General features: G+C 46.5%; 6 protein-coding genes across 6 annotated transcripts; 3 read left to right on the forward strand and 3 right to left on the reverse strand.

Annotated features, from left to right (window-relative positions):
* Positions 1-1,479: 1,479 nt before the first annotated feature.
* On the reverse strand, positions 1,480-3,622 carry H6S33_012388 (uncharacterized protein; the record flags this gene model as incomplete). The annotated part of the gene is made up of 4 exons (XM_044843733.1): positions 1,480-1,632; positions 1,692-1,776; positions 1,839-3,484; positions 3,563-3,622. The coding sequence occupies 4 exons, from the start codon at positions 3,620-3,622 to the stop codon at positions 1,480-1,482; spliced, it is 1,944 nt and encodes a 647-aa protein (XP_044695037.1).
* Positions 3,623-4,091: 469 nt separating this feature from the next.
* H6S33_012389 (uncharacterized protein) lies at positions 4,092-5,116 on the forward strand (the record flags this gene model as incomplete). The annotated part of the gene is made up of 3 exons (XM_044843734.1): positions 4,092-4,374; positions 4,439-4,822; positions 4,878-5,116. 3 exons carry the CDS (start codon positions 4,092-4,094, stop codon positions 5,114-5,116), a joined length of 906 nt encoding a protein of 301 aa, XP_044695038.1.
* Positions 5,117-6,861: 1,745 nt separating this feature from the next.
* On the reverse strand, positions 6,862-13,637 carry H6S33_012390 (uncharacterized protein; the record flags this gene model as incomplete). The annotated part of the gene is made up of 12 exons (XM_044843735.1): positions 6,862-7,326; positions 7,382-7,532; positions 7,586-7,757; positions 7,812-8,514; positions 8,574-8,878; positions 8,934-10,443; positions 10,502-10,867; positions 10,944-12,740; positions 12,804-12,962; positions 13,022-13,084; positions 13,146-13,194; positions 13,276-13,637. 12 exons carry the CDS (start codon positions 13,635-13,637, stop codon positions 6,862-6,864), a joined length of 6,102 nt encoding a protein of 2,033 aa, XP_044695039.1.
* Positions 13,638-13,936: 299 nt separating this feature from the next.
* On the forward strand, positions 13,937-14,993 carry H6S33_012391 (uncharacterized protein; the record flags this gene model as incomplete). Its single annotated transcript, XM_044843736.1, has 6 exons — positions 13,937-13,974; positions 14,018-14,112; positions 14,177-14,233; positions 14,298-14,421; positions 14,488-14,879; positions 14,938-14,993. 6 exons carry the CDS (start codon positions 13,937-13,939, stop codon positions 14,991-14,993), a joined length of 762 nt encoding a protein of 253 aa, XP_044695040.1.
* A 1,777-nt stretch (positions 14,994-16,770) lies between these two features.
* Positions 16,771-17,169, reverse strand: H6S33_012392 (uncharacterized protein; the record flags this gene model as incomplete). Its single annotated transcript, XM_044843738.1, has 3 exons — positions 16,771-16,984; positions 17,055-17,062; positions 17,140-17,169. 3 exons carry the CDS (start codon positions 17,167-17,169, stop codon positions 16,771-16,773), a joined length of 252 nt encoding a protein of 83 aa, XP_044695041.1.
* Positions 17,170-18,865: 1,696 nt separating this feature from the next.
* H6S33_012393 (uncharacterized protein) lies at positions 18,866-20,430 on the forward strand (the record flags this gene model as incomplete). The annotated part of the gene is made up of 5 exons (XM_044843739.1): positions 18,866-18,975; positions 19,033-19,307; positions 19,361-20,137; positions 20,196-20,280; positions 20,355-20,430. 5 exons carry the CDS (start codon positions 18,866-18,868, stop codon positions 20,428-20,430), a joined length of 1,323 nt encoding a protein of 440 aa, XP_044695042.1.
* Between the last annotated feature and the right edge of the window lie 1,330 nt (positions 20,431-21,760).

The raw sequence follows: 21,760 nt of genomic DNA on the forward strand, positions 1-21,760 counted from the left end.
GGTTTCCACATTCTTACTGCTCATTTGCACTAGACTGGGAAGCAATGACGAGTAGATGCAATTATCTCCATGGGTCCTGAAGTCTTTTTACGAGGTAACCCGAGTGAAATAGATTGAGTGAGGTTAAAGGCCTCAACAATAACGGGTCTCACCCTACCGGATTGAGGTTCATTGATTAGAACACTTGTAGTAACCCTAACCCACTATTATTGTCCTTCGTCTGCACCTTAATGTTAGTGCCAAGAGTGTGGCCTATGCTAAGAGATCTGCTTATATATTTGATCTCACATTCAAACTCACCACTATTAAGGAAAAGGGGGGGGGGGGGGGTGGGATAACAACACAAAGATTCCCTTCCCTTCCTTCCGCGGAGGGCTTTTAATTTTTGTCCTCCCCCCCCTTGCACACAAGATAGTGGAATCCAACAACCACCCATCGATCCATCACCTGACGGTCGAAATCTCCCGAGGAGTCACCGCTGGAAAGAGCCCATTGTTTTTTTCTTCTTTCTTCTTTCTCCTTCCCTGCCGGTGATGGAACAGGGGAGGGGGGTCTTTTGTCTCCTCAATATTACATGTAGTTACATAGGACCCGGTTAATTGATGGCGCGGCCCGCTGATAGGGTGCGCGCGAGAATGAGAGAGGGAGAGAGGAGAGAGAGGGTCAGAAGGGTTACTTTGTGCGGGCGGTTGAGGACATGCGTCGGGGTGAAGTACCTATGTGGTGGCTTGAGGTGGCTTTTTTGCCAAGGACAGAACCACCGGGAATGCTTCGTGGCCCTGGCCTCCCTCCCGCCCCCCACTCTCGATGTTGTGTTGTATTGTGTGTGAGTGGTGCGCCAGGTGGTTCGTCAAGCGCCCCTTCCCCCCAGCCGCGTGGGTTTGTGTGTTTGCTCGACTGATGGGAGCTGTTTTAATCCCGGAATGTGTCCTACGTGGTTGGCGTGGTTTCGGGATGAGGTTGCAACGGTCATGGAGTATCACTCGATCGATGTTGCGTGGTGGGTTGGGTTGCATGAGATATCACTCGGCGTTCCCCGTCATCCGAAATATTAAGGTGGCCATATGTGGAAAGGCGCTAGCAATAACGAGAGCGGTTAGACTGAGGTGAGTACGGATTTCAGACTACAGCTGTAAGGTTATTGGCCTCAACCTTCTACTCCTCCTGCTCACTCTGCGGAGACATCCATTAATCTTGCGTTCAGCCTGAGGTGCTCCGGACAACCAATCAATCCATCTGTGTATCACGATGATGGAACGATCATTGGATACCGAAAAACAACTGAAACTTTGTTTCCGTGGGACTTCAAAAACACAATCCGTACAAAACACCCAATCTAACTAAACGAATGCCCTAATAAAAACAGAAACGGGAATAATTATACAAAACACCAAACCATCTACCAAAATACATGAGGGAAAAGAAATATAACTCGGTGGTAAATGTACAAGTATTGCCTTGGGTTTTTTTTCTTTTCTTTTACACAAATAGGTCATCTGGCGACCTCTCCAGCTTTTCAACACCTAGTGCGCTCCTTCTCGCTCTCTCGCTCTCGGTTACTAGAGCTTTGGCCTCTAGGCGTTTCTTTTTCTCGACGTACTGGAGGAGGCGGATGCAACCGGTGGGGGTTATCTGGATTGTCATTAGATGGGGATAGTGTGGAAGAAAAGTGGGGGGAGGCGGAGATATACCCCTTCAATACGTCTGGCTTGGCCAATGCTTTCTGGTCGGACCTCGTTGAGGAGAATCCTTTCTTCTGTTGATAATCCGACAACCCTGTTACGTGCAGTTGTCAGCAAGGAGGAACAGACGGAGATAGAAAAAGAGAGGGCTCTCACTGGGAATAATCCAAATCCGGTGGTAGACGCAAAGCCTCATCTCTCATAAACATCTTAACAGCACTGGCCTGCCGTACTACATACGGCTCATAAACACCTTCGATTTCAACTCTTCGCATAATGTTTTCTGACCACTGGTCCTTCTCCAATACACCGACCTCGACAAGTTTCGCCATATCTACGCCTGCTAGTCTGAGCAGTTGGAACGCGCTTCGCTTCTCGCTGTCCTTGTTCACGCCGAGACCGCGCCGCGCCCACTCGTAGGAACCGAAAACGGTAGTCTCAAGCTTTGTCCGCAGATCCACCATCTGCGATGTCTCACCCTCGTAATGGGCCCATCTTTTATCCCCCACAACGCCATGCGCACGGCCCATGGGCGTCAGCCGTACATCTGCATTATCGGCCCGTGCAGACATCCTGAACTCGCTGCGCGAGGTGAACATCCTATATGGCTCACTGACGCCCTTCGTGATGAGATCGTCGATCATGACGCCGATGTAGGCGTCACTTCTACTTATGATCATCTGTGGCTTCCCTAACGCGGACAAGCCCGCGTTGATTCCTGCAACGACACCTTGTGCAGCTGCTTCCTCATAACCGGTTGTTCCGTTGATTTGCCCAGCGAGGAACAAGCCTTTGATGGGCTTTGTCTCCAGGGTTGCACGGAGGTGCCGTGGGTCGACGTAGTCGTATTCAACGCCATACCCGGGCTGTAGCATGTTTACCGATTCGAGTCCTGGGATGGTCTTAAGGAGGCGCTCTTGAACTGCGGCAGGAACGGTCATGGAGATCCCGTTAGGATATACTACGTGGTCTGTTACACCTTCTGGTTCGAGCCAGATTATGTGGTTTTCCTTGTGGGAGAAACGGATGATCTTGGACTCAAGAGAAGGGCAATATCGCGGTCCCTTAATTGTCTCACGAATGTGGATGGACTCATGAAGGTGCTGACGAAGGATATCGTGAGTGGCCGGTACGGTGTTGGTTGAGTGGCAGAGGTTCTGCTCCTCAATCTGCACACGCTCGTTGAGATAACTGAACGGCATTGGCGGTTCATCGCCATACTGCGGGAGAAGATTCTTGTAGTCGATAGTGCGTCCGTCAAGACGGGGCGGCGTTCCAGTCTTTAAACGTCCCATCTTGAAACCGGCAGCCTTAAGGGATGCTGATAGGCCGAAAGTAGCGGCCTCCCCCATGCGCCCCGAAGGGAATACATCCATACCGATATGGATCTCCCCGCCGAGAAAGGTACCCGTGGTGATTACTACATTTTTCGTCTTTATAATTTCTCCAGACTCAAGCTTAATTCCCTGGATCTTCCCGTAGTGGCCTTCTTCATCCAGGTGTAGCCAATTCGGCGCCTGGTCCACCACAATGTCTGCAACGCTCCCTTGAACAATCTCTAGGTTAGGATAAGATTTAAGCTCCTCCTGCATGTACTTCTTGTACAATATCCTGTCTATCTGAGCTCTAGGGCCCCAAACAGCAGGTCCTTTACTTCTGTTAAGCACCCGGAACTGGATACCAGCTTTGTCCGTGATGCGCCCACAGACACCGTCAAGAGCATCGACCTCCCTGATCATGATACCTTTTCCAATGCCGCCGAAAGAAGGGTTGCAGGAGCATGTACCGATCGTATCGATTTTCTGGGTCACGAGCGCGGTTCGTGCGCCGGCTGCATACTAAGCGAAATGCTCGTGCGGTGAGGAGAGTGCAATTCTTACCTCGCGCAGCAGCAGCGCAGGCCTCAGATCCAGCATGGCCTCCGCCGATAACAACGACATCATATTCTCTGGCTGCACTGTACCCTATAAGTCCGGTGTCTCCGGGGAAGAAGGGGGGGGAAGGGGGGAGTTGTGGCGGGGGAGACCCCATGTACCTTAGATCTGCCGAAACGGAAGCCAATCCTCGAATTCGGTAGCCCCGAGGTTTGAGGAACTTTGGACTAGAGCGGCGGAGTAATTGGCGGGTGTGGAGGAGTGAGTTCATTGCGAATGTGGGGGGAATTGTCCTGGGGTTGTGTTTGAGGATAGGGAACTTTTTTTTGGTGTTGAGCCGCAACCGTTGTGCAGGAAGAAAGGCTTGGCATGTGCATGGATGGCCATCGAGTCAGATCCTGTGATGCAACGACAACTTCTTTGTTCGTGGGGTCTTTGTATTTTTATTTCCTTGTCTCTTTGTTTCTGGAGATGCATCAAAACCCGAAGCTAGTAGTCAAGATGTTCAACATTCTACACCTTCCTAACCGTAAAAATGACGGCGCACTACATTCCCGGAAAGGCTACGGAGGCTCTATATATCGATCAAGAGGAACCACAGAGGCTATGGGACCCCGAAGATGATATGCTCGCATTCAATCTACCTTATGGATTTGGCTTTTTAGCACCCATGGTGGATATATGCCATCTCAAGGCGCTGGACATAAAAGACAGGTACTTAACCTGGGACGAGGCATCTATCAAAGCCAGGTTGGGGGTACTCAGAAACGTCGAGAGAGAGGACTACTCGAGCGACATCTTATACATGGATGAAGAAGGTTCCACTCTCCAAATCTCCCTCCCAAGTACCCACAGAATACTAACACAAACGCCCCCACCCAGAACTCGACCAACTAACCCGCCACTATCAACGGCAAGATATCCAGAAGAACGAGCAATATGCCAAAGCCTTCGGTATTCTCGTCACCAACCCCATCCCCTTCATAGCGGCGCGCGTGTGGGTAAACTGGCCAAACACCCCCGAGATCCTCTCCCTCATCTCCCTCATCATCTCCGCGTCATGCGTCCCCGCCGTCTACACCGACCGCCTCGCGCTCGACATGCCCACCCGCTGGAAGTACAGGATCATTAGAGCAAACATGTACCTCGCGGGTTTCATTGCGTTTATGGCGGTTATTTTCCCGGCCGGCGGCAATCTAGCGGGGGGCAAGGCCGAAGTGAAGTACTGGACGAATGATGGGTACATTTTTGGGTTGTTCCCGCTAAGTATGTTATCCTTCAGTGGAAGTGGGGTCGATGGGTGGCTGACTGGTGGGTGTAGTTATGGCGCTTGTGTCCCATGGGATCAGGCGCATGATGGAGGCGGTGAATCACTTGGATATGGCACATGTCAGGTATAGGTATCGTCAACCGGACCGATGGGAAGAGATTGGCTTGAGGGCGGCATTGATAGAGCAGGGGGTAGAGGTCCCGCCTCTTCCGGGGGCGCCGCCAGTCCCACCAGTCCCACCAGCCCCACAAGCAGCAGACGCAGCACCACCAGCGGCGGCGGGGGGCTAGTTTGGTTTGGTTAAATGTGTATTTGCAATTTGGTTATTTAGTTGAATCGCTGAAGGTTGGGTGTGATTGATCTGTGTAATCTTATTATATTATCTGGCATGAATAGCATATGCTATTTGTGATTAGCAAGGTCGTATTGATAAGAACAAAAATAACGATTATGAAGTTTAATTATATGCACTGATAGGGTTTCAATTGCAATCATGAGATATCACTCGTATAGTTTGTTCAAAGATACTTCGGAGTACAAACAAGTCTTGGAATAATCTGACAAAGCTTGGACCCTAAATAACTCTGGGAAGCTACATTAGCCTACATATGAGAAGGAGCACGGTACACCTACTTGAAGAAATTGAGGGATTGGGGGAAAAAAAAAAAAAACGAATTGCATCGTAGGGAACTCGAACCCCTCCCAGTTGCTTGGAAGGCAACTATGCTACCCCTGCACCAACGATGCGTGAAGAGTTTTCCAGTCTCAAAAAGTTCCGCCACTAACTAGCGTAAATTAAAGTATTAGCGTGATGTTTAGTGTGGTTGATGCCGCAAGAGGAACCTTGGGTAAGAGGTGGAGCGTGTAGAATATGAACAAGGTGTGAATATGGATACTGTTGTATCAAGATCAAAAAAAATAAATTGAAAGGAGGGGGATTCGAACCCCCGCGGGCTAGGCCCATGAGAAACCTCGCTTATTAAGCAAGAAAGATAATTATCTTGAGTCACACACCTTAACCACTCGGTCATCCTTCCATGCTAATTCTGAGACCGCTATCATAACTTAAACAAATATGTAACTATGAAGTTCAACTGTACCATGGTCACGTTTAGCGGAGTTCGATCTATGGAATTCTTGCGGGGCATCATCATTCACAAGAGTGAACTTGGATGTGACTGACTCTATATTGAACCTTTAAGGTAGTCTAGACATAGATTTCCGATAGAGTGTAGTGAAAAGGCACTTTCGACAGATTTTGAGGCCTAGGGGTCAAAGTTTATCTTCATGAAAAACCATCCCTTCGTCTGTTTTCAGCACCCGTGGTTTTGTATGGCAGAATATCTATTGGGGAAGTAATCTGCACGCGCAGTTAACACACTGAATATTTTCGTATGTCCGCTATCCATTTAGGAACAACCTTAAGCCTACGAAAGCTAGGGCGCCGTTGATCGCCCTTTAGCAAAGAGTCCGGTAGGGCGTGAAAATTAAACCACCCACCAGACGAAGAGATAGTACGTACCGTGCTGCTGTACTTTAGAACAATTGGGAGAACTTATACTCACTAGAAAGCAACAGGCCTTCTACTTTATGACGGCCTTGATTCCCGGCACTAGACACATATTATACTCAGTAAGGGTTGGTGGGGATCGGTGTCTGTTGTGCTCAATATTTTTATGCCAAGCGATTTGGCGGGGTTGTGGGGCAGAGTGGGTTAGGGCTTCATGATATATCACTCGACGTCAAATACTTGATCTTCAGCTTCCTTATATACGGTACAACAGCTCCGGGTAGCACATCATAAGAATAAAGTTCAAACTTGGAGTATTTACATAACATCTTAAGCTTTGATCTGTTCATATCTACTCTGGTGAACTATGAGCCTGAGTATCAAGCACCATATCAACCTGTCCTGCGCTATAGTTACCACTCTTACTAGTCAACTCTTCCACCAGCAAAATTAAAGCAGCCCCAAAACTATTCCGTTCTCTTGTCTAAATATATATTATGTACAGCTCAGGTAAAAATATCCATTTTACGCCCCAAAATTCATCTTCAATGCGATAGCTGGGGCATTCGACTCATGCCTTGTCGTTCCCTCCGACATCCTTGCGTTTGATCGTAAAATCTCCTCCATAAATGTACGTTGTGAGGGGTTTAGGTTCGCCACAACATTCTTGAATGCGAGCTGGTTCACTGCGACAAGTTCCAGAAGTCTAGCCGCAGTTTCTTGGTATGTCTGTGGGTTGGAAGCTGCTCGAGAGAGAAGAGTTGGTATGAAAACCGCCATGGCGACCTGAACCTGGTCGCCAAAGAGAGTGGACACGAAGGATATCAGAATATGGCAAACGAGCCCTTTCACGTTATCTGGATCTTCGTTGGTCGAGGTTGCAAAGGTTATCATGCGGGGTATCATGTAACGGACAATCTCCTGGTCACATGCGCTCTTAGGAGTCACCATCAAGATGGAGCGGCAGCACTGGATAGCCACTTTCGTAGTCTAGGTAAAGTTAGCTATATTACACTTTATATGTACCTAAAAGGTCTTGGAATACCGAAGAATCTGAAAAGGCCTCTAGGATATTATCACAAAGCCTTGGCACGAGCTCGTCGTTCGGAGCAAGTACGTTTACTCCGGCGGTGATTATTATTGTTGATGCCATTAAACAGTTTTTAATGCAAGACAATGCAGCCTCGCCCCTTAGCCTATCCAATAAATTAGCCTGGATAAAGCTTAGTTCGGATGAGAGTGTGCGTACTTTGCATTATCTAAAACCCTCAAGATGGTGCTTAAGCAGCTCCGAACCTGCATGATGACTAGCTCACCGTCATTACCGCCCCCAGATTTGGTGATAATGTGGATAAATCGTTTGAATATAGGCAACGAGCGAGGCACAACCTCTGACTGACAAACGCCAGTGCCGAAGATAGCTTAGGAAACAATCAGTCGATGCTCGCCTCAAATAAAAGAAGAAAGGTCCATACTGGTGAAGATGTGAAGAATAGAGGCATAAAGGTCCATCCTAATCACAGCGGGGAAGACCTCCGCTGCATCGACTAAGGCGTCAAGGGAGACTGTAACAACATTTACTGCTTCTTCCGAAAGTTGGTGCCGAACTGTAGTCTTTGAGTCTACCAGATTGGGTAACAACCCAGCCAAAACTAATACTATGAGTCTTGTCAATTCAAATAGTTGATCAATATCTTCTGTTAGTTTCTCTCCTTGAGATCCTGATCCAGAGTTAGATCTGGCAGTTGGATGTGCTACACACAAGCTCCTCGCAATATCCACAATTGCGGACTGCACGGCCAACCCTTCAGTAAGAACCAATCGGTCAAGAAGATCCATCGCCTCGGAGAAAATAACACCCTGATAAATTGCATGACCACAAACGGATGGGTGTAAGATCTTTTTCAAAGCCAGCAAAATCTCAAGTGTCTGCTCTTTGGTTGCCAGGCTATCAGGTCCTCCAGGTCGCCCGACAAGTGCCTCAAAAGCAATTCCGAATAAAACAAAGAAGAATGCTACAGGTTCGTCGCGGTAGTTGATATCATGGGCAACGCCGTTCCCATTGGCTTCGCCAGCGGATGAGGCCTTGCCATCCAGAGCATCGAAAACAAACTGACTATCTTGCTCAATTAAGCTGGCAATTGCATCAACCAGTTTCAACCAAGACTCTTGGTAGAACTAAAGAGTGATATTAGGATTTGTACTTCCGTCAATTAACGATGAAGTTTCAAACCTACCTTCAACAGAGTCTCTCGGTTCAGCGCTGAGTATATTGTATCGATTGACCCTCCTAAGGACGCTGGGCCTGTCGAATTGGTCGAGATATCAGGTTCGAACCGCAACCTCGCAAACTCCCTCAACGAAGACAGCCACAGGGGTGCTAGGGTAGCAATATGCGGTTTCACGACATCAACAAGATAACTTTGCTCTTTGCTGGCAACCTGCAACTCAGCCCAACCTCTAAGAACCGCCATTTTCACCATAACCTGGGCATTCGAGCTGAGCCCTTTCAAGTCACCGATAGAGGGGACCTCAGAATCACCTTTGAGTGTCAGTTTAAGTCCCAATACTCACCAAAATTCACTAAGGTTACTTACTTGAGAAGTTCTCCAAAGCTGAAGTGAGAAGCCTTAATATTCTCCCCATCCTATCAACGTCCTTCACAATCCCAGTTGCGATGAACCCGGCACAAACATTCACCGCCTCACTAGCCAACTCTGGACTTGAATCAGCTGCAAACGCTGGTGTGAGCGCCGATCCAATTTGGGCCTGGTACTGTTCTAGCAATGTCGCCTCCGGAAAGTCAGGATCTGGAGTGTGACCAAACATCTTTAGAACTTGGTCAACAATCTTTAACCCTCCTAACCTGAGCTGTACTACGTTCGCCGTACTCGCTGAGAAAGCCATTCTAATGATGTCGGCAATCTTCACTACTAACTTGTCCTCTACCGGATGCTCCGAATCTGCCTGCATCTCCTTGGCTGCCATTGATAGCAATTCCCGGAGGCAATTTATCGCAAAGGTCCTGACCTGCCATCTCAACGGCTCTTGCCCGCTGGGCTGCGAACCTTCTTTCTCACCAGATGCGCCTCCGGCAACAGCGAAAGATGCAACCTCTTCATCGTGCAGGTCTGTAGGAACTGACATAATGGGTTTCTCGTCTGTTTGTTTTGGCCCATCTCGGCGCTCAACAGTTTTTGTCATCACCATTTGGCATTTATCCACCCATTTACCTGCATCGTCAATACCTGTCTGACTTAACCAATTTCGAATTATGTTACGAATTCCTTCATGATTAGGATTTGCATCCAAGGCAATCCATAGTTGTTCCTCGAGCCCCGGATTTGCAACATCAATGATTCTTTCTGCATCGCTCTTCATGAGTTGATACAAACCATCGGCAGCAACATCCTTCAGCTCCATATAAGGTGAATCCAATTCTTTCTGCAATCGCTTGACGTAGCTGCTCATGTCTACATGGCTCGCTGCAAAGAGAGACAGGTGCTCGAGACATCTCAAGGCCTCCAGCTGAACAGTATAATCTGGCTCCTTTAAGCACTGCCCGACCATGGTCAAGATAAGTTCTCGGGCCTTTGTCATATCCTGAAGGTCAGGCCCAAGAACACCAATCAATGAGTCAATGCACCTGACAATAATGCTCGTAGTCGGTAGCTCCAATTCCAAATTCGAAGTGGCGACAGTAGCGACCTCTTCATCGTGAGTCTCCGCTACATATAGCTGAGAAAGCATTCCTAAAGTACTAGTCACATATCCCGAGAATGTAAGACCAGCAGAGTCAATTGTCCTGGCAAGTCCATCTAATGCCCAGAAATGGACCGTCGGATGAGGATCGTTGCTGAGAGACATCAATATGCCGATGATCGTTTTGAGATGGAATCCTGCTGCCATTCCTCCGACGTAGGAGTGAATACATCCTAGGGCTACGGCGCAGCCAGCTCGGGCGTTTGGTTCACGGTTGCTGACTATAGTGTCGACCAGCCATTGTATAACATTGCCGGTGAAGGAGTTACCGCCAATACTGCAAAGGCGGCCTAGGGATTCGTATGCAATATTCCGCACAAATTGATCCGGGTGAATGACGAATCCCTAGCACCAATCAATATTACACGCAAATGGCTTATGCTGCGGATGCGAGTGGACTTACCTGTAAAAGTTCCTGTATGATTTTAAGAACACTAGGTGTACCTAAACTGGCCGAGGGCAGAGTGTCACCAATCGTAGCTTTCAACGTCCCCAGTAATGCAACAGCTACATTTACAGTCATTGCAGCTTTCCTCCCAGGATCTCGCTGAAGGCTGTTTGATGCCAAAAAGGTAGCAATTTGCTCTAGGATACTTTCCTGAACCTTCGGTGGCTGAGTTGGAAGGAGAATAGTGAATAAGTCAATAGCTGAGGTTACTACGGCTGTGGCTGGGGGAGCTGGAGTAGGTTCATCCATGTCGATGGAATTACTTGTGATGTACAGAGAAACAGAATCGTGCTCAATGGATCCAATGACAGGCGCATGGAGCTTTATTTGCATGAAAATAATCAACTACGCAGGTCCAAAACATCAAACCACACAATGAGTGAATGAAGTAACTAACCGTTTCATTTATACGCGCCTCCGGGCTCTTTCTCGTCATCCAATGGGCAACTGTCTGTTTGCTTCCCTGTGCCTCAAACGCAAATGCATCCACGTCAAACCCATTTACAAATCCACATACTCCATATGCATAGTTATCACCGATGTCCCATAAAGACTCAAACGCACCAGCACTGGAGGCGATCGCCGTGCTTAAAGATGACGGTGTATACTTATCCGGATCCGCGAATAAGCTCATCGCGATTGTGAGCAAATTTGCTTGTAAGGACTCGCCGTGAGAAAGCTTAACGAGTTGAACGTAGCATTGCAGAACTCGTCGACGAACCATGAGGTCAAAATCGAGCAGTTGTAGTGATGGGGAAAGCCGCTGAGAAACATCATCTGTAGATTTCTTCGCTGGCAATGTATTAAGAAACAACGTTGAATTTTGAAGCATTGCTGCAATACGCTTTGAAACATCCGTAGTCAGAAGTCTAGAGTTGAATTCGAGGAAGGACAGGATTGAGCCGAGAGCACACTCCCGAACATGCGCGAGGAACGATAGTTCCAGCAACGATCGGTCCATATTAGAATCCTTTGCCAAAGGCTTTGGAAGCGCACTCTTCCAGAGAAGAAGTAATTGTGATAGATGGATTTTGACAAAATTTGGCCCAAGAGCCATCAGGCCACCAATCAGGATCCAAGCAACTTGAATCTGAGTGCTTGATATCCGAAGGTCATAATCGCCACTAGATTTCAATAACGAAGTTGCCAGTGTCAATATTCGGGATGTAATATCTACCGAGGCATACAAGGGCTGCAGGGGAGCTGTACTAATGGCTGCTGCAAGGCCATTGGCATATCCTGTACATTTTCGCAGCGCCTCTGTTGTGGTAGGTCGCCTGGCAGTCATCTGCGTAAGCTCACGATTTACATTATTCATGCAAATTGTAATGATTTGTAGAAGCTGAGTAGGCGCGGCGATAACAAACGCTCGCAGACACCAACTTGTAGCCACTTGGACAGTGTAGCTGGGATGTTGCAAAACCTGGAGTAGGCCATCTCGAGTTGTATCTTGAGAACTTGTCATGGCAGAGCCTAACGACTTGATGAGTGACGCTAGCGCATGTAGGGCCCCAGTTAAAGCATATTTGCTAGGCTCGGGCTTATCTTTGATGACTTGTGGGTAGTTTTTGATAGTATCGTTGACAAGGGTATTGACTGCATTCAGCTGCCCAGTTTCTCCGAGAAGGTTGTGACCTATTACATCTTCCAATAGTATTCTCACGTATTTCCGTGTCGTTAGAAGTCGAAACCTGTTCATAGTTATTCCAGGGTTCGAAAGTACTTCAGTAAGTAGATGGGTAACTATAGCCCCATAGTTGTTTTCTACAACCACCGATCCCAATCTAGTGAAGACCTCTGAGTAGCATTGTGCAATGCCAGCTCGGACCTTGGCGGAGGTAGATGATTTTACGTAATGCATAGAAAGCTGCTTAAGTATCTCATCCAATGTTAATGTCATTCGCACAACAACTTTTTTCCCAGTTAGTCCTGGAGACGAAGGTCTTTCCATGCCAATGCCATCTTCGTCATTGATTGCCATTGACTGTCTTTTAGTTTTTTTCTTTTTTGCCATCTTTAGCTCAGGCGGTTCTGTCGAATAGGCTTGTACCAGAGCTACTGCTAGGCAAGATGCAGCAGCCTTCCGCACAGGGGCCGAAGAGGAATCAAAGGCTTTAATAACTGAAGAAAGTAGTTTTTCAAACTCCTGATGACTACTAAAGTATTGTGTTGCCTGAATCAACTCTTCAAGACACTATTTTGGTTCAAATTAGCACCTCTCTTTAATGGTTGTTGTTATTATTTATGACCTCCCCACCTGTAGAGCGCTGGTTTGAGCTACAGCAGCCTTATCACTGGTGGCGGCGTTTCTGGCCTGTTTCCACACTTCTCGAGAGGTTGGCTCATCCGCCATGCCCCCAATCATTCGGGCAATCTTCCCCAAAGCTCTAAATATCGCGCTTCTCAAGCCGCAGTGCTAATAGCTATTAGCTAGAATTATAGTATTAGTTGGATTATTAACAGGACCGAACAAACATTTTGGGCGCCTTTGAGAAGTCTAATTAAACTAGTGCATGTCATGGTAGCTAATGACATAGCCTACAGTTTCCACCTTATCAGCACTTTTGTGTTCAAGCCAAGGAGTTTTAGAAGGTCGTACGCTATCGCCTGCGGCTCTATAAACCTCTCCTATACAGTGCACGGCCGCACTATCCACCCAAAGCGATGTAGGCACCTCCGGTCAGCCCCGTCAAGTCATTGAGACCTTCACCTCGGAGGAGTGCACTCACTGCCGAATCTTCAATTCCTTATCCGACTTCCCCGTGTTTAAAATCCCCAGTAACTCGTTGATAGTGTCATATAATAGCTTCCGGTCGCCCTTCTCAAAGATCCCAACGAAGCAGCGCCCTGCCTGGTTCCTAACAAGCCTAGTGGGTGCCGGTGAAGTCAAAGTAATGATTTTGAAAAGCTCTTTTTTGACATATAGTTGATATGCCGAAGCTCCATCTTCATCAAGCCGGTCCACCAGCTTTTCGAGATTGTTAAGAAAGGACATGACGTAGAGCTGTTGTTGAGGCTCTTCCGCGATTGCACGCAGCTTCGTCATATCGAGCTGGACGGCCTCGACCGCAGCAGAGCTATCATCGGCCATTTTCGATTGTGGTGCTCCGGCAAGCTGTTTCCGATATCGTTGATGTTGTTGTACAGTATACAGCTTTCTGTCCGGACATAGGGGGTTGTTTCCTGAGATGCTTGAAGCGTGTCCCGAGGTGTAGGACACAGTGTACTAGGCTTGGCGCTAAGCGATTTTTATAAATGGGTTGACACCTCTTATGGAGGGGTTAAAATTTGGTCTGTACATAATTCGCAGTTCTGTCCGAACATAAGATACTGGAAAATGAGATCTCAATCCATTGGGCTTCTTCACACATCGCTCAAGTGTACAAAACAATGGCAAACATCACAGCCAAGCACTCGACTTTACCCATGTTTGTTCTCTACATCTTCTGTCTCGCAGTCCGGTCACAACAGATGGAGTAAGATTCGGCACGACAAAGGCGCAAATGATGCAAAAAGAGGCTCAGCCTTCTCAAAGATTTCCCAAGAGATAACCTATGCATCAAAATGTGAGTATCAACGAACCCCCACTACCCACAAACCATAAACTGACCGAAAATCGCGCACATTTAGCTGGTGGACTTGATGGAAACCTTCGTCTTACCGCAGCAGTCGCAGCTGCCAAGAAGGGTCTGAGATTCAACCCAGCCCACCGTGGACTCAGCAGAAACTAATAAGCCTAGTAAATCTACAGCTGGAATGCCGAAGGAACGTATTCAAGGTGCCATAAATCGCGGCCAAGGAATTTCGGCAAATGGGGTAGCTCTTGAAACACTCATGATGGAAGCCATGGGACCCGGCTCCGTGGCATTGGTCTTGTAAGCTCCAACTCAACGTATTCCAATACATAGGGTTAACCTCTAAGATATTGATTGAATACATAGGGAGTGTGTTACAGATAACAAGTTACGTGCTCTTCAGGAGACTAAGTCTCTCCTCACTAAATGCAATGCCACGACTACGTCTACGTCATACCTTTTCACCAAAAGGGGAATTATTCACGTCTTGCCCGGTAAGGTCGACTTCGATATAATTCTCGAAGCTAGTTTAGAAATAGATGGAACAGAAGATGTAGAAGAATGCGAAGATGAGAATGGGAAGGGTGTCGAAATCACGACGGAACCAAGCAGGACTTCTGCCGTGGCTGAAGAAATAAAAACCCGGCTACCAGAAGTGCAGGTTACCAGCAGTGTTATTGCGTGGGTTCCGAACGAAGATACTATGGTGGAGCTGCAGGAAGGAAGTAAAGCGGAGGAACAATTGACGAAATTACTCAGTAAGTACTGTTCGTATTCATATCACAGCAAGCTCTGTTAACTGACAACCGATGGTAGATCTACTGGAAGAATCGGACCATGTAAGCGAAATCTATACAAACCTGAGATCATAAAAATTAAATCCCCAATCCGCTATTAATAAGAGAGGCTGGTTTTTGGTCGGTTGAAACAACTTTGCGTAACATTTTTTACAGTGACGATTGAAAACACGTGCGTAGTCAACAACTAGCAATTGAGCCTGAAGTCTTGAAACTTTGTTATCGTTATATATGAGACATAATTCGCTTAGAATGAGCGGGTGATTGATTCTAGCCTGCGGGCTGACATGTTCTCAGCCACCTAGTCCGGTCACCTGTGATAATTGTTTGGGGCTTACACACTTAAACGTTGAATTTTTCACCCTATATTTCTTTTTTCGAGATGCAGAGTTTAAGTACCGATGAGGAGAATGTGCACTTTATGTCTGAAGGTTGGGTTTATGCACCTTGAAAACCCCAGTTCTTTCAGCCGTAAGCTTGATGCGCGAATTGTACTCAACATGGTTTATCTTCGCTCGCGTAAATCCAGCCCTATAGCCCTGTACTATCTCCTTAATATCGGCCTTAGATGAGCGATCCTTCTTTTGAAGATTAAATGTCGGCTGCTCAAGAACCTTGCTGAAAAATCAAAATGAGAATCCCACTCGCATTTCTCCTACGTGTGACTCTATTCACCCTCCTCACACTGTCTACTCGGGCTGCTCGGAACTTGAATGATTCAAGCACAAATTCATGTTACGACTCGTGTAAGGATCCTTTCGACACCTTCGTGGTATGCGGCGTACCATTTTCACCGGATGAGGATATGAGGGTTTATATGAATATCTCATATTACACACCCACCCAGAGTAATTGTCTCTGTAAGACCCGTGGATTTCTCCGTTCTGCGCTAGAGTATATCGACCCCAACCGTATTTTATGAGAGGAATTATACTTACATATATATAGTTGTTTTTACTGCCATGATATCACCCCCGTAGGGTGGGAGGACTGGTGCGTTCTTTCAACAACGAGCAGTACTCTTTCGGCAGGTATTATTGCTGCAATAGTTATTGGGGTTTTGGTATTTTCGGGAGGTGTAATATTTGCGATATATTGGCGTCTGGCGGTAAGGAAACAAAATTCGAGCGAGAGAGCATCGGTTTCCGAACAAGAGGGGCTGGGCATGGGTTCAAGGAGGGGGAGCGAAGCCGTGGAAGATCCAGATCCAGATACGCAAGCAGAATCAAGGAGAGAAAGTGAAGCTGTTGAGGTCCAGGAACCTCCAGTGATGATAGAGCTAGAGGATAGCGGGTTGAGAGTGGAATTGCCAGCTTTTTAGATTAAATCTGTTTATAGCATATACTACATGTATTTTTGTGGAGTCTGGGGATTAAAGGGAGTTTAGTGGGTTTAAGGGAGTTTAGTAAATACACACATTTTGCGTTCAAAATATACATGAGTAATCCTCTCGACGAGAAGAGAGGTCAAGAGGGTGGATACTAACTAGTTCCACCTTTCAGACAACTCATTGACAATTTCACTGCAAATTAATGGTTGTATTCCACATTACCTATAACTGTACAGAGAGAGAGGTGGGGGGATCGAGAGAGAGAGAGAGAGAGAGAGAGAGAGAGAGAGAGAGAGAGAGAGAGAGAGAGAGAGAGAGAGAGAGAGAGAGAGAGGAAATGTCTTTGTAGAGGAAAGAAAGAAGAAAATCATATGGTACAAGGAAATAACATTCCAGTATTCTGGTATCTTAGCGCCCCGCTACAGGCATCAATGGTGCACGGCACACACAAGAGGAACACAGCTCCTCCTGTAGGCTGTAGCATCATAACCGTAAGGTCCTTTGTTCTGGCCCTCACTGGCATTACTCGTTTGTGGGGACTTCCTGAACATCCATTCTCTTCGCCCTCTTCTCCAGTCTCCTCTTTCTCAGCCTCTCCAATTCTGCCTTGATCTCATCGCGGTCAAACGGAATTTTGTGCGTCTCATTCTCTTTCGGCCAGAAGTTGGGAACGGAGAAGCGATTGTCGAGATTTGTACCGAAGTAGTACATAACCGCAATAGGGAACATAATATACCTGTCCGTTGATCCGTGATGTTAGAATTTGATGTTTGGTGGCGGCAGTGAAGTGGGGCACTCATTCATACATTCCAAACTGCGACAGAGGGAAAACGAAAAAAAATTAGTTTATTCGCTTGGTTCCCTTCTTTAAAAGATCAATTTTATAGGTACCTTGAAGACTTCCAAATTACTGCCACCCATGATTGTTGAATTGTGTTTTAAGGATTGGTGGTATCGTTAACACTCGTTGCGCGGGATGTGGCGTGTCTTTGTTGCAAAGAAGTTGAAATAAGCTTTGTTGGACATCGGCATCCCTGCCTTAACGTCATCGGGGCCGCATGCTCAAAAGAGCCGCCGAGGAACGACATGTACCTACAGCCGGTTATCCTAGTGGGATGCGATGAATCTACCAATTGGTTTTGTAATTGCAATTGGCTACAAGTATCGGACAATATTTGTGCAATTCGCATACAATATGCACAAAGGCCTGTGCGCCTAGGGCAATCCCAACGATCTGGTCTACAGTATTTCAGAGCCAATCCTAAAAGGCACCTTTGAAGCTGCATACATGTGCTGTATATGCGTTGCTTAAAAGATAGCTACTATTAAGTTGATATGCACTGGACTCTGTTGCTGCGGTGTTCTTAATTGCTTTTTGCTTGTAGAAACAAGACCTAGAATCTGAGACATCAGTATAGGCAGCCGCAGCTAATACGCCGAATTGGAGTTTCACTTTATCCATGATTGTTTCCCTTTGTATGCGTCCAAAAATCTTCCGGGAACTTCTTCACGTCGCTAAAGATTAAAGACATTGGCGCCGGCCTGAATGAGAGCGCTCGGGCTCCATGCTTCGAAACAAACATAATTAATATGGATAAGATCACTACGGAGTTTAAAACCGACAGAAGAACATGATCCAACAATGTAAAGAGCAGATGAATGTTAATGTGATTGTAAGTGTGGAGTGGTGAAATCAGAATACCTATCTCAGTAAAAGATGGCGAGAACCATGAGTTGGGGAGATAGTCAACAATTCACGTTCCGAAAACACAAAATCATCTTGGAAACAGCCTCGATTATTTTAACAGAAAGCAATACTCAGATATCATCATCGTAACCTATTTTCCTAGTCTTCCATGGGGGAAACAGACCCCATAAATACAGACGTTGAAATTCCTGAGCGCACATCTTGATAAAGCTAAGTTTCTAAACCCTACTTAGAAATCCTGATGTAAAAATCGATTTTTGTGATGCTAAGGTACGGTGTAAGGGAGGGATTTGCACTAATAATAGATTGTCTCGCGCGAAGAAATCTGTATCTAACTTCATTTATCTTAACCCAGTAGACTACATGTGCTCTAAATCTATACGTGTCTCTTTCCCAACATTTTTTTTGGCCAGATAAGACTCACTGCAGGGAAAGGGACGCGTCTACTCATGTAGCGGTTTGTCATTCTATGAGAAATATGCCGATTTAAACTTTCATTTATCAGGGTGAGCCGTACTGATACGCATGTTCCGTGTATGGCATGATACGCCGAATGGTACAGTACATGTATGCAACAGAAATTCTGTTCCATCTATTATATTACATGTAACCATTTCAAAGTACTCAAATACAAAAAATTGAAGAATATTGTATGTCGCAATTGAAGAGAAGCTTCAAGGGTTGCGATGTCAAACATAGAATTCCATGTATTTTGAGTTACCCGGGCGATCATTACCCAGTGGTATGGTGGGGTAGGGAATTTAATGACTGTGCCCCTCCAACAAATATGCAAACCAACCCTGTAGCCTCTTCATACTCCACTTGTACCTTATTTCATCCTGCAAGCCTCTCTGTCAGTGATAGAAACCCCAGCTCTTCTTAAGAAAACATCGTCCAAACCCTTTCGAAATGGCACCAACCGCACCGACCTCCACTCTACAGACACCTGGGCTTAAATGGTGGCTTACACATCTCGAAACCGACTTCCATCATGAAAACTCCGTCGAACTCTATGTCGGGTTAGTTCTCTTCCTCTAAGAAGTATTGAGTTCTGCAACTAACTTGACGGGCTGTAGGGCACTCAAACGCCGTGTCATACGGAACCCTGTCCCCGCAGCTGTTGGGACTGCACAGCTCTTCCTCCGCCTGATCTCCTCGTACCGTTTCCAGAGCATCCGTCAGCTGGTCGACTATATTTCGGGCGTTGAAGAGCGGCTTTCTGCTGCACGTCCAAGAGAGATGTCGGTTAGGAACATGGCGCGAAGGGTTGTTGGGATTATCCGCGAGGAAGCAGAGAACAACGGAATGGGTGACCAATTCCAAGAAGCGCTCCGCTCGGAGGACTTCGAGGGTAGGAGATTTCTTTCTATATTGACCTGGGTCAAATGCTTAACATTTATATAGAAGCACTCCAAGGTGGTCCCACCGCACTCAAGAAACGTCCCTCACTCATGACCGTCAAGTCATTTGCTGTTGCGGCCTCAAACCCTTCATTAACAAATGTCTTTGAGATATTTTCTCACCCCTCCTCATCAATCACCTCATCTGCTACGTCTTCACCCCCATCTACCGGCGTTGCCAAGCCACAATCCTCTGTGCAACATGACGTCCGCCCGGCGATAATCCAGGATATCCAGGAACTTATTGAGGAGCTCGATTCGTGCGAGACGAATCTTGCGGAATATGCGATGAGCGTTGTCCATAGGAATGAGGTTATTCTTACTTACGGATTCCCTTCTACCGTCCAGCGACTTCTCCTTCGTGCTGCGCAGAAGAGAGATTTTACCGTCGTTGTGGTTGAAGGATCGTTGAATGTATACCGAAAGACCCACAACGCGGTGATGAACAAAGATACCGCCAATGAAGAGGACGAGGACGCGGCTGAACTTGCGGCGAGAAAGAGTCTTCAGGACCGCGGAATTCAGGTTATCGTTATCTCGGATTCCGATGTGATCAACTTCATGGGCAGAGTCAATAAGGTGATTTTAGGAACAGAGTATGTGTTTGCTGATGGAAGCTTGCTGGCGTCTGCTGGAACGAAAAACATCGTAAGGGCTGCAAAGGCAAGGAACACCCCGGTGGTAGTGTTATCGGGGTCATATGCTCTATGCCCGATTACTACTTTCTTCGAGGACCAGTGGATTGAGATGGGAGCGCCTAAGACTGTTGATTTTCAAGAAGGCGGGTTATACTCTTCGATAAAGGAATATACGGATAACCTCATTAACCGATGAAATAGGATACGTTATCGACAACGTGGAAATGCCGAACCCAATGGTAGACTTTATCCCAGGAAGCTATGTGGGATATTTCGTCACGAACAAGTATTTTATCCCCTCCGCTATCCAATCTTCCCTCAATTCTTCCCTCGCGTATAAATACTGACATGTGAGAACAGTGGCATTGTCGCACCAAATGCGATGTATCGTGCTACCCTAGACCTATATCATATGTCTGAATGTGACCTTCTATAAGCTGATTGAATAACCAGTATTTCAGCTTTCTTTTTCCTCTATTCTGTATATTTACAAAATTCTCGGGTTGATTCGGTGGGCGTTAAGCTTCTGATTTTGTTTCTTTGCTTTTTACTTTCTCTTTCTTCCTTGAATTTGTCTTCTTCGTTGCTCATGCCTAGATGGTTGTGTATGAATTCTTCTTATTGAAGTGTATGTTTTTTTAGAATTAGTGATTTGCTAATCTCGCTGCATTTAATGTAAGCTATTTTATGCTCATCTTAAACTGGCATTCTGTGAGTGACCATGATGCCATGCATGAGCCATAGCTTAAAATGAGTACGGTCAAAACGGTTATCCAGCGTTCCCAAAGCCGAGAACCATAAGATGATGCGGCTTTTGTCCTGATATATACAGAACATTAGCTCACAATAATAGCTCCAGAAAATGTGCTATAGCATCAACCACCGTGGTTCAATCGGTATGCCCTCCATCATAATGTCAGTACAGGGTTTTATTTGAACAGAAAGAGTTAAGTTAGCCCAGCTCAGGCCTGTTGTGCAGGCCTTGTAGATCGACTATTGTGGAATATGTAGTAGTCTTTTACCGTTGATTAATTTGGCCCCCCAACGCCCAAGTCTGTTATATACCCCCGCAAACGGAGATACATAACTTACTGCTGCCTGGTGATTACGTACATATCGTGTGGGAGATGGAATGTACTCTACATGCCTCGAAAGGCCCGGTGATGGGGGCTTCCACTAATTTCTTTTTGATCTTGGAGTTTATCTGCGAGGGAGGAGAGCTGGTACTAGCTACTTAATCGCCCGATCCAACTTTAGGTCGCAATTACAGTAGGGTCGTAGGTATTGAGGCAGGGTTAGGTGAATCGTTTCATGGTTTAAGGTTTAAGGGTTATGGTTTAAGGTTTAAGGGTTAAGGTTTAAGGGTTAAGCCACCCCAACGCTACATGTAGTTACTTGAGGATCCGTAGTATAGCATAGTGGCAAAGCGCCGGGTCAATTTATTTTGGCAGATAGTCTCCAATCATGGGGTATTGCAGGGTGGCTGGGTGAAAGTTACTCTGGAGTCATGAGTTATCACTCGATCGTCTTCAAAGCTCTGAGTTTAGATATAGATTGATTGGTTGATTGATAATTCATTAATTGTGTGCAGCCCGGAGGTTATGACAAGGGTTTAGATATAGCCTCCGATCCTAGGAGGATATATATCCATATCAAAAAATGACATGAGATACCAATTTAATGTGTTTATATGACGAAAGCTGCGCTTGCAGGTTTCAGCAAAAGACCTTAGCCCTTCGCCGAACCTTTGAGGTCCTCCCTACATA

Source organism: Morchella sextelata (genome assembly GCF_020137385.1).
Source record: "Morchella sextelata strain SCLS chromosome Unknown scls_8, whole genome shotgun sequence".
In the NCBI taxonomy this organism is placed as follows: Eukaryota; Fungi; Ascomycota; class Pezizomycetes; order Pezizales; family Morchellaceae; genus Morchella; species Morchella sextelata.